Source organism: Aythya fuligula, chromosome 3 (assembly GCF_009819795.1).
Source record: "Aythya fuligula isolate bAytFul2 chromosome 3, bAytFul2.pri, whole genome shotgun sequence".
NCBI classification, from domain to species: Eukaryota; Metazoa; Chordata; class Aves; order Anseriformes; family Anatidae; genus Aythya; species Aythya fuligula.
In genome coordinates this window covers 49,626,680-49,639,624 of record NC_045561.1, presented here as the reverse complement: position 1 = coordinate 49,639,624, position 12,945 = coordinate 49,626,680, and the positions used below count along the sequence as shown (strand labels likewise).

General features: G+C 37.8%; 1 protein-coding gene across 4 annotated transcripts in view; it reads right to left on the bottom strand.

Annotated features, from left to right (window-relative positions):
* The window catches only part of GRM1 (glutamate metabotropic receptor 1), a 181,294-nt gene that overhangs the window by 37,280 nt on the left and 131,069 nt on the right, over window positions 1–12,945 (bottom strand). For all 4 annotated transcript variants that reach the window (XM_032185129.1, XM_032185131.1, XM_032185130.1 and 1 more), the window contains exon 5: window positions 5,065–5,311. In XM_032185129.1, the coding sequence (XP_032041020.1) occupies window positions 5,065–5,311 (247 nt within the window). The remainder of the gene's footprint in view (window positions 1–5,064; window positions 5,312–12,945) is intronic.

Here is a 12,945-nt window from a genome sequence, read left to right as displayed (position 1 = left end):
TTAAGTATGGTAATTTCATAATAGGAAATAAGCAAGAATGGGAGAATGAATAGTGGAGAGAGGGGAAAAAAAAAAAAAAAAAAAAGAGGATGGACCTACAGGTTGGCCTCTTCAGACAAGAAGGTAGGTGACAGGTATGTGTGGGAGGGCTTTAGAAAAAGAGGATTGCAAACCAGAAATCAGTATTGGTGCTGAAAATAAGAAAGTGTCTTCTGTTTTACAAGCCTGGGAATTAGTTACTACCTTGTTTTTCTCTACTGGATTGTCTCAGTCTCTGGACAGAAAATTCTTTAGGTAATAATGAGTGTTGCTAATCTGTATGCACATTAGGAATGAAAGGCAAGAAAAACATGAGCTGTAAATAAAACCAGGATGCTTGTTTGCGGGCAAAGTTGGAGAAATATCTTTTCCCTTATTGAGATTCAAACATGCAAAATTTCAACTCTGCAGTTCACAGAGGAAAGGTGCTCAAACTACTCTCTAGATGCCTAGTTTTGGTAATTGAATCTTTGAGATCTCTCTAGCGAAAGATAGTTTAACGAAGTGCTTACTTACAACTGTATTTAGATCTCAGTCTTGCCAATGTGCATGCTCAGACGATGTCAGTGCCACTGCATGGCTCCACTGAACCATGTAGGAAATGGGACTCCTGCCATTGACTTCAATAGAGCTCCAAGCAGGTGCTTAAAAAGCAGCTCTATAGCTCCATGGTTATCAACTGGGTCTTAACTGAGGAGTTGCTATGGAAAGGGGTTAATTTCAAAGTCACCAGGAAACAATTCCTTCTCATTTCACATCTCTTACAAAGGAATAACATAAAAAGTCATTCTTTTTTCAGCATTATGAAGAGTCAGAATAGCAAGAAGCAGTAACAGCAGGGCACCTTATAATGTAGATTCAACAAACAGGAGTAAAATTGAGCAGGGGTGTACGTGCTTCTTGCTAGCAAGCAGAACCTAATTGTTTTTTAGTGTGATGTTGAATTAGACCAATACAAAATCAGTTAAAATGGGCTGGAAAATTAATTCAGGAAGGGGAATAAAAGATTACTAAAACTTCATATTCCCTTAATGGAACTTTCTAGCCTACACAGATTGTTTTAATTTTTGCAAAAATATATTATAAGGCACAAATGGGCATTAATTTAATATCATTCAAGAGCTGGCAAATTCAGGAATATGATTTTATTTTAGGTTGGAAGCCATTCTTATGTTTTCCTATAACACTGTTCCCTTTTCTATCAGTTAACCATCAAAGAATAAAGTATGCAGTCTAAAAGATCTTAACACAGTCTTGCATATGACAAGATGTAGTACAATACTTGCAGCTTTGATATGCAGCTTGAATTTTAAGTGGAAAAATGTGATCTAACAAATATACTCGGCATGGAGGCATGCATAAGTTCTTTATCCTTTCTTCTTTTCTTAAATGAAAAGTTCCATCTTTGAGTAAGGACAAATTCAGTGCTTCAATAACTCCCTGTCACCATTCCCCCAGCTACACATATACAACTTTAACAGTTTGGGGCTGCGTCCAAGCTACAAATGATTATCCCAAAATAAGTGAATTTGACGAGAGTTGTGAAGCTCCAAGAAAGTGAGGACTGTGCAGGCAGCTGGAAGCTACACGCATACAGCAGCATTTACAGAAACTATGAAAACATTCTGCACATAAGAAAATAAAACTTTATTTTAATGTAAGGATAAGCTCTAATGTATATTCGGAAATGTTATGACCAAGTCCTTGAGGTCATATGAACAAGATACTTGTGAGCCAAACTGTGATCCAGCTGGTCACAGACACACTCTTACCCTGAGGTAAGTGCTGGTTAGCCCGAAATAGCTGAAGTTACCTTTCTCCACAGCTGTAACACAGAGCTGGCAGTAAGTTCGGTATCCTGGAAGGCAGAATGGCAAACAAGATTGCTGAACCATGCTGGGATGTGACTTGACAAAACAACTACCCATGGAGCCAAACTCCAGAGCCAAAATCCAGTGTATATTTGCCTCATAGTTCTTTATATACTATGTGTTTTAAGTCTCTGCACTATGCATTAATAATTTACACAAAGCATAACAGTTGATTAAGTCACTAGATTTTAAGCCAGAACAGCTACTGGGTAGAGTTACATGGGTCTATATCTAAGTTTAGTTAGGGTAAAATGAACAACAATACTTCTGTTAGCTTGTGAACACGAGCATTTCTCCACACATGAAAGGTCAAGCATTGGTGCTGGACACTGACAGCTCCTGTCAGTTGTCCCGTAGTATTTTACAGTCAGAGGTCTAAGCACATTGTTTGTCCTTGAGGGGTAAGCTTCCTCCTACTAGCCAGAAGGTAAAAGTAAGCAGTTACCCTAGATCAGACAAGAACTTGAGATGTTCTGTCCTGAAATACATGGCTGTCCTCTGCCCCTTGCATAGGCCCAAAGAAGGATGTGGTGTGGACTTTTGCATCCCTCACAGCTTCTCCAGACATTTCTTGGAATTTGGGTGATATAATCAATACTGAGCAAGCAAATGGGATGTACTCTATGAAAGTCAAATGTTGACAAAGCTGTAATGGATTCAAAACAAAATTTTATGAGTGTCTGCCAAGAATAACTACAGGCATCTCTACCTGATCTACCCACGACAAGCATAAACAGGAGGTTATGAGGATCTGTTGCTCAAAGAACCTTACTGATCTTGCAAGTTACTTCAGGCTTTTAAAAGGGAACATTGCCTTATTCCATCTTGTGAAGCTGATTTGTTTACATTATATGGTAACAAAACACTGAAAAACTGTGCATATTTATGATGCATTCTTTCACTGGCATAGAAAAGCCAACAAACCACATCTGTCTCTCTCTGCTTTATTTAGGTGTCATATGTGGTGTATAGTTTTTCATATAGCTGAGGTACACAAGTTCTTTGGGGTATTGATAGAGTGGTGTGGCACATTCACTTACCCACAAAGAGCTTTACTGTGTGGGACACTAGAAACACTAGGATGATTCTAGAATGACATACTGATACATACAGATCTACACGGGCATAAACTACTGCTGGTGTACAAAGATCTCACCAGCTGTACAGATATAAATGCCACAGACTGATACAAGGATTACAGCATGAATAACAAAAAGATTGTCTGAATTCTCTTGCCCAAACCAATGCTAACTTTCCAGCTGTGAAAATATATTAAAAAAAAAAAAAAAAAAAAAAAAAACCAAAAAAAAAAAAAAATCTACCAAAAATAACTCATCAAATTCTAAATAGGCCAGGAAAGCAAGAGAAATGAACCTTGCTACAGACCAAAATTATAGAAGGGAGAAATTTTATCATCCTGACCTACTCTGGAAAATATCCTTATATAAACCCTCCTATATTTTGAATTCAGGAAGTGTTTGCTCTAATTCTGGAATTTATACTGATGAGAGTTGATGAGAGTCTCAGGTTACAAGATAATGTATAATATGGGACAAAATTGGAAAATGACACATAAACATCAAACTACATAGCTAAAAACTAGATAATGCAGCATATGCAAAGCTGGAGTAATGCTTTTATGGAGATAAATAGTGCATAAAAAGTTTAAAGATATGCTAAACAGTACTTTCTCAATATTATCTAAACTATATGTAGAAATATCTGATTTATACTTTTGTGTTAATAAGTATGTGCAAGAATGTAAGGGAATTGCTTGCCTCTAGTTTCAAAGTCTGACCTAGTTCATTTATACCTTTGACTAAAAAAAATACTGTATGCAGCACTTTATGAGAAACAAGACCAAACTGACCAGGTTTTTCTTATTTTAAATGTAATGAGCTGATTAAATGTATATACTGTGTTAATATAACAAGAAATGTAAATAGAAAATGGTAAAAAAGTTTGTCAGTTTTGATAACAAAAGATAGCAAGAGGAGTAAGAGTTGCTTTAAGGCCACCATGTCTTGCAAATACTCTTTGAAGGCATACACCACGCTGCACACTCTTGTTTATTCCAGAGCTCTCTCTTTGTGCAGTGTTGGCACTTAGATGCATTTATGCAATAAGCCCAAAGATGGAGTGAGAGAGTCTTTTATAACACTTTAATAACTCAGTAACAAAACTAACTTAAATGAAGTAACCCCTGAGTAGGATTCAGTTAATAATGAATCATGTACACCAGCAGCTGAATTAAATTTATTTAAAACAAATAAATAAATAAATTCATCTGGGAGATGCCTCACTTAAAAGAATTGGACAGAGTCCACAGACCTAAATGAAGAGGAAAAGATTTATCAGCTGGCTCCCTTAGGAGAAACAAAGGTGATGTCCAAGTTCACCAAATTGTTGTCTCTCTCCTTGCTTGGGTACATATTGTGTCTTCTAGGGAGGGGTAGACGGTAGCAACTAACAAAGCTGGAATTTACTGGACCCCAAATGAGTGAAACACTGTACCTTCTGGCAAACACTATTACTTATCCTGTTCTGTTCTGACCTATCTTTGAACTCTGGGACAGCTGAGCTTATTTGAAGCAAGATAAGGAAAGCACACAGGAGTTCAGCAAGCAAGACTAAATACTGTCTGGCACAGATGTACAGCTGTCTCACGGGGCACTTGGAGCAGCTGAGATCCAGTTGGAAAAGGATGTGCTCTACGGCCCTACCTTCAAAACCTCAGCAAGCAAATGCTTTGTTAAATTCCAAAAAATTGCATTAGGCCCTTTATGTAATAAAGCCCTGGTGGTGAGCCCCAGTGCTAGCATAGACACCAAAAGTCTGTGAGATACATGGTCCGTCCTCTCCCAAAACACTAGAAATGTTACAGGCTGTAACAAGTACAAGTACTAGTAACTAGTAACTAGTACAAGTACTGTAACTAGTACAAGTAACTAGTACAAGCTGTAGCTATCAATGCACTATGTGTTACCAGTGTTATTCCTACCTGCTAGTAAGACTAACCTAGATAACTCTGTTTCTGTCTCACAATATGCATGCTTTTAGCAAAGCAGCCAGAGAAATCTCCATCACCAAATCCAGGAACATTGCCTCCTTCCCAACGTTTGGTACAAATAATTGAGATAAAAAATCTCTTTACCTTCCAGGGGCATCTCCCTTTTCATCAAACCAAACTTCTTCTCCAGAAACACCGATGAATGTGGACTTCAGGAGAAACTCCAACAGCTTGCTGCCGTCAATTGGCTTCATAGCATCACACAGCCCAATGTGTCCAGGACAAAGTGAATGATGCATATTTTGGAGTCCGTGAGCCATAGCATATATAGCATTGATGACAAATCCCATTTTACTGTCCTGAACATAGTTTTCTTCTAGGCTTTCATTGCCTATGTTTGTAAAAAAAGAAGTTATAAACAAAAAAGGAATGTCAAATAACAGGAAATATGAAAAAAAAAAAAAAAAACAGTGAGAAATAAAAAAGGGATCTCTTATTTCTCTTATAAAGTTTTAGATATTTAAAAAACATAAACAAGGTGCCAGCAAGGAATTAAAACAGTAATTAAAAAATGAAATAAAGTGAAATTGGCTCTTCAGAAAACCCCATTTTAATCAAATTGTCAGCTTTAATTTGTTCATTCTGGAATTTTTTGCTTGTCATTCCACAATGTTATTTATGGATAAAAGGGTTAAACAGCCCAGCATCAGAATTACACATGTAATCTGGTACAACTTTTGTAAGCAATTTGCTTAAAGTTTGATTTTTTGGCACATTTGAATGTTGTTTTTTTTTATTATTTTTTTTATTTTTTTTAGGGCTAAGATAGCAGTGTCTATTTCAGTGTAAGCAAGCAAACAATGTAAATCAGCATCACTTCTCAAGTTATCCGAAATAATCATGGTAGATAAAAGTAGTAGTAAGCGCACCAATTTGGGATTGCTACAGAAAGCCATACAAAGTTGGTCACACTAAGAGACATTTTATGTAACTGCGGCTTAGAAGATCCGGCCTGAGCTGGCATTGATGTCTCTGTCCATTGATTAGGAACAATGTGGCAGTGAAGGCTTTCCCTTTTCAGCCCTGATCTGCTGACATTCAGGCCCTGCCAGAGGGTGCCATTTGTGGCTGTATTCCAAGCCAGGGCCCGCCGAGGCCGGGCCGTCCCCGGGTTTCCCGTCACGAGCTGCTGGATGCTGCCAGCACCAACCCTGAGTCACAGAGGACCTGAACCGCATGGGTCCTGAGGGCGTAAGAAACCTCCCTGCTTTGTTTCCTTTCCCCTGAGTCATCCTATTTCAATATGCTCAAAACTGCAAGATGCTGTCATCTGTAGGCCTCCCACATTACGCAGTGTTAACAGGCGTTTGCAACCCAGTCTCTGGTACTTTGTCTAAGTAACACCTTGTCTGTGCTAGGAAAGTAGGATGTGTGAGAGACTAGGTGTTAACTGACACTTCTCAAAGCCAGGTTGGAGAAGGTAGCTGTCATTTTCATATGAAGAAAAGAGGAAAAACTACAAGTTCACTGAAACTTTCAAGTTAAAAAACAGTTCCTTCTCCCAATGTAGATATCGTATGGCTTTCAAAGCAGGTAATCAAGACAATCCTTACATTCATCATTGGAAAAGACTCTGATTTGGGAGGTCTTCTCCATTTGTTTGCCAGAAAGGTCATCTGGGGATTAGCACAGATTCTGGAGAAAGGGATTTCTAGGTTTTGTTTGCTGGGTTTACCTTGTGCAGGACATTGGTTGCAACTGGGCAAGGAAGTCCTGCTTCAGTAGCTATTTTCCAGATGAGCAGAGCATAGCAAGCAGTTGTGATGGTGAAGAAAGAAAGCATTATGAAAATACACATAATCTGACTGACTGGGTTCTTATGCTCCTCACACTGAGATGCACTCACTGCCAGCACCACCAAACAAGGAGCAGCCAGATAAATATTTCCCAGAGGCAACATATCTGCCACTTTCCTAGCAGGAAAAGATTCGTAACTCCCATTCAAATCACACCCCATTCAGAACCATGTTATAGAACACAGTGAAAATAGAAACCTTATATGTACACTGACAGAATATTTAACCAGGGAAACAAACATTATGGCACTGCATGTACTACTCACTTACAGTACGTATGACATAGTCTAGACATTTGTTCCCCAAACTAGTTTATGTGTGGCCTGAATATATTATCTCCAGGTGTGATTTATCTGCTGATTAGTCCCTTAGGACTAACACAGTGTGAATTTACCACTGCTTCTGCCTTCTTGTAGAGGAAAATGAATGTAGAAAAATGAATGTGTTCTCCATCCTGACATGAAAGAGAGGTGGAAAGCCCCTGAACTCAGCACTGCAGTTCTCTGCCATGGTAGCCTCTTGATGGCCAGCGGCTGAAGAGATCACAAAACGACCGATAGGTAGAAATGGTTTTCTACCTGACAGTTTATCTGAGATGCCTTCCTAATTTCTCAATTAATGAAAAAAGTAGAGGAACATACACTTCAGTGACCCTTTCAAGAGATAATGGCAGTATCCATATACTTCTCCTGAGACGAACATTCAGACAGCTGCCAGAGGTAGAAACGTTTTAAAATGAGACTATTTTCCTCAAGTATGTATGACCTCAGCAAACCACAGATTTGGTTTCTCGTATTTCAATATAATATACATACCTCCTAAGAGAATAAATATTTGATGGTGGAAGGATTTGCTTTTGACTAAGTAGGAGTGAATAGCTTGCATTGAGGCTTGAAACGTAGCCCCACACTGCACAGGTGACTGCCTTTCTGCACTTGCAGAAAAAGTTGCACTCTAGTGGAAAGTAACATAAGAAACCTCATCTGGTAATGAATTGTCCACAGATCAGTAATATAAAATTCCCTATGTGCAAATAAGCTGTTTCACAGTAAATTCACCGTGAGAAGTCATGCTTTATCTAAATTTAACTTCCTGCTGGCAAAATCCAATTTATTTCATTTTCACCATTACAAGTTATTGATATACTCATGTATTTGGGCTTGTAAAAATTCACTTATGACAATAAGTAAGAACTGCTTTTTTAAGAAAGTGAGATCATGTAATTATGTTTAGCCAGAGATAAAATACAGGAAATCAATGATCAATTACACTTTCACAGGGCAGCTTTTTAAGAAATGTGAGAAATATATATTGTTTGTTATGGGCCTTATCTATAAAGTTACTATTTTTCCCCTAACGTATCTTTGAAAAGAGCAAAGCAGAATTCTGGACTGTGAAACTTTAACTTCTCCTCTCTCAAAAGTATCACTGATCTGCAAAAACTAACCTGAACACTAGGGTGAATTAACATTAAAAATAGGAAAGTATTTTGCTACCTTTCTTATTTATTTATTTTTTCAAGGGACTTTAGTTTTTACTAAGCAAAGGAAAACTGTAAGTCATGTTAGTACCAGATTAATTGAAATCACTTGAATTAGGCCATTACCTTTAGGAATGACATTGAAGCATTCAGGTGTCCTGAATTTCACACTTATTTTTGTATTGGATACAATGCAAATATTTCTTTAATGATTTCCTTTAAACAGTTCCCAGAAACAAATTGTGAGTCTTTCCTTTTACTGTAATGTGCCTCAAATGTAACTAATATTATCTTCATATACTAGGTACTTACGAGGAGCTGAATATAAAACAACCATGAATATAGTCTAGTGCCTTTGCTGTGTAGTAGGTGTGGGACTATCAGTATTCTCGAGAGCAGAGAGAGTACTCATACAATCTCATTTGATACACTGAAATTAAGAAAAAATATACTATCAAATGAGGGCTAAAAGTGATGTAAACTTTAAGGTAGAAGGTAAAGACAGGAAAAGCCTATACTAATATTCAACAAGAAATTAAGCACGAATGATTACTTGTTTGTGGTCCTCAGAAAGGTTAGGGCAGGAAGGAATTTGGGATGGAAAGAAATGTAAAAACATTTTGGTTGGAGAATCGGATCAATACCTAGCCAGTTGGTAAATTTTGAACAAATATGCACATTTGATAAAGAACACAGTCTGTTCACAGATGACTCTTGATTAGAGTAAAAAGCCAAAATCTGTTGAATAAAATTGTTATAAATGCTAATGTTTGATCTGGAATAAGCAGATATTTTTATAGTTTGTTTCAGACTCCAAAACGAACTGTCAAATGCTGAATATTTAATATCATATAAAAATATATTTTGTTCTCTTAGTCCAGTTATTAGCTATTATCAAAGCTATCGTCTTTTCTGGCAGTCATGACAGAGGGCTGAATATCTTATAGATGGTATACACTGCCTTCTTCAATTGTAGTGATCCTTCCCAGGACTGAAATGTTTTGTGGGTAAACCATATGAGATTTTAGCTTTATTGCCAGTTGCATGGTGGGGGGCTACATTCAATACGAGTGCTCATTTAAGCAAAGAAATTATTTTGGAAGTACAACCAGGGCTAAATTTCCCTGGGAAGATGAAAAAAAGAAATCTGCCGTACTTGGGCTGTGTGCAAAACAACCTGGCACAAAGCCACGCCAAAGAGTGAAGAGTGCTTTCCCGACAAGATGCCAGGCAGCAGATCATGGTAACTCCATGATCTGGTAGAGTGGTACCTAGGTTTGCAGCAAATGTCCCCATGTGTTGGAGAAATTGTGGAGGCAGATTTCCCATCCTCTCTTTCAGTCCCAACATACACTGCCTTACCAATGACTCCAAGCAAACATGACCATCTGGCTCTGTACAAGTCTGTGAGTGATATAACTTGCCCTTGGCAAATAACAGAAGTCACATATCTTGCAGTGTCTCATAAGAGAAGACCTGACAAACTTGGACCACACCAAATTTGTGCCATAGAATCTTGCAGGGAGCAGGGCAGAAGGCCAACATACTGCAAAGTTAGGTCATTTCAAATCTGGGTCCCCAACAGCAGCAGCTACATATTATTTTGGCAACTAAATGGCACATGAAAGGTGATGAACAGACTTAGCTCAGTGTTGTTGGTTGTGGCTTTTTTTTTTTTTTTTTTTTTTTTGATGAATTTTAGGATATTTGTCTCCTTGGAAAAAATAGGGCACTCTTATTTGGATGCATAACTGTCTAATTAGAGCTTTGTCTTTGGACATAGAGGAGAGAAAAAGCTATTAATTCTACATTTCTCTTTTGTCACCTATTCCCTGAATATTTTTTCTTTATCAGGATGATTTTATCTTGTTCTTTATCAGGTTATTAAGAGACAAATTAAGATTCTATTAAATAACTTTTGCAAAAGGCTTCTTTTATTTAAGCTCATTTGGCATTATGGATTCAGGTATTTTACAAATATTGCCAGTTCTTTCTTTCTCACATTCTATTTATAACATCTCTTATGTTATCTAACAACAAAGATAACAATATAATTGTTTAACAAAATTCACCTTAAGGCATTGCAAAATGGGTACTAAAGATTATAATGCCTCTAAATGTAATTAGTATAGAGATGATGTGTTCGCAACCTGCACACTAAATGGCTTTCTCTGCATATCATCTTTTTAAAAACAAATGCATTCTGTTCATTAATATTATATGGCAATGGAATCTGAATAAAATCTTCATCTATTGGTGGTATAGAGAGGAATTTGTTGACTCCACTGCTCTCATTAAGTCCAAATGTAGTCAGAGCTAAGAAGTCAGATTCATAAAAGTTATTTCTTGTATACAAAAACATCCAAATGCCCATATGTTTCAGCCCACAATCAAATAAGCAGCTACAAAAAAAAAAAAAATCTGAAGTTGTTTTCAAAAGTAACTGTCTGTTATCCAGGCAATTCCAGCTGTAGCTGCCTGCCTGAGAAGGAGAGGCCAGTAAGTGTTAGTGAGTTATCAGAACAGGTAATTGTGGATCAGGGCTGCAGGCTTTGCTTAGATTATTGTAATGGACTATCTCAATGACCTTGGTGGCTCTATGTAAAGCTAATGCAACTGCTGGAAATTTGTGGAAAACTGATTTTGTTTGTTTGTTTCACCAACCAAAAATAGGATAAGAAAATAAAAGGCTTTTTTTCAATGTGAATTTAAATATTACTTGCAATTTTCATGAGACAGAATGATAGACTGTAAAATTTGCCACGGACCATAATAAATGTTTCATTTAACCTAAAACAGATAATCCTATCAGAGTAAATTATTGTTTCAAGTATGGTTTCTGCCCCAGAAAGCAGCTCTTTTATTGTTTTCAAACAAAAGCAGACCATATGTGTAATGGTCACTTCCCACGTTGATGTCCATGTGTTTGCAGCAGGGAGGCAAGTTCTAGAAGTAGCTAAATACAGAGAGATGAGAAGGTCCTGCCTGATAGGACACACAGGAAGGATGGTAGAAGAGCTATCAAAAAGACACAAGATAAAACAGGTAATTGATTCCCATTGTAATGTAAACTATTTGTTTGACTGGATGAAACTCTACTACTTGTCAGGTAAGGGTCAGGAAGGAAGTATTATTTAAGAAAATGGATCTTTCCCTAACTGCCTCCTGTCACCAATCTATACAAAACACTGCAGTGCTCTCAATAGAATAGCAAGTGGCTCTGCCATTTGACAAGAGTACAGGAAGCTTTCACCAGGTAAAAGAGGGGGAATATCTTACAATGTGAGGGTTTGATTTGAAAACACACCAATAAACATTGGAAATTTTACAGTACTAGTGAAGCAATAAATGGAGTTCACAGGGTTGCAGACTTCATTTTCAGGCTGTCATTAAATCAGAAGGGTTTCTCTTCCATTCTTCAAATGTTTCGTATTTCCCCAAGCAAAGAGATTCTGTTCATGCAATTATATTTAATGTATTTTTTCTTTCCCTGAAAAGCTAGGATACGATTAGTTACCAGTTGAGATACCCTGCTATTTTCTTTCTGAGCACAAGGAAACCTACAGGTCTCCCGCATACTACTGCTACACCTGGTGAATGTTGCCTTTTAATTGGGATTGGTATATTACTAGTTTTAGATGAAACTACAGAGAAGTGAAAACAATTCAAAGGCCAAGGCATTAACTGGATGCTGACTGCAGCAGCAAAGTTAGACAAATAACTAATAACTTTTTTCTTCTCCTGGAATAAAGCTGATCTGGTGAATATATGAGGGTCTCTTTTTCCTTACTTTCACCTATGTATCTTTCACGGATATCAACTCAGTCACTAAAGGAAACCAAAATAAGAATTCAGCCATCAAGAGGTGCAGGTTCCTCTTTGGTTTAGATGTCTAACACTTAAACTTTAAAAGATCAGTCCCATTTTTAGACACACTATACACCATTGTTGTCTTCAGCTTCCCTGCCTGTTTTTGTGAGGATGCCACATTATCCTTCAGTGTTCAAAAAGACATGTCTTCCTTTTGTCTCTCCCTGTGTGTTAGAAGCAGTAGGGAAATTTTTAATTAAATTTACTTTCTTGGTTCTCCATATCACGTTATGTAAGCACATCAGGGCTTTAAGAGCTTAGTGTCAAAGACTCTAGAATGAAGCTGGCATACACTAATACAACAGTGCCACAGTGAAGCTGAAATGTTATGAGGGGAAATGTCTGCACAAGCTGCTGACTCACTCATTAATCAGATGCAGGAGAGTCTCAGAGTCACTAGGCTCTGGGCAGGGGACTGAGCAGTGCTGCCAGCCCTGAGATGATGCTGAACTCACAGGTCCAGCCCATACACAACACAACTTAGGAGCAAAACAAAAGGAAACAGATCTCCTAACTGTATTTGTCTTCCACAGTCTGCAAACTTTGCTAAGCAGGCACAGGAGCCTGAAGCTCCCTTCCCCTCCCTGCCTTTTCTGCCTCTCTCTATGGACATCTAGACTCTCACACAGCCATATCACTCCAGGAAAAGCAGATTTAAGATGTAAACACCAAGTGACAATGCACATAACTCATGCTCACACTGTGGGAGATGACAAACCCGTGTTCCAACGTGCCTGTGCCCAAGAGAGCAGAGAGAACTTTCCTTTTACATCTCCTCTTTACTGACCCACACAAGCTAGGCAGAAGATGAGACTGTCA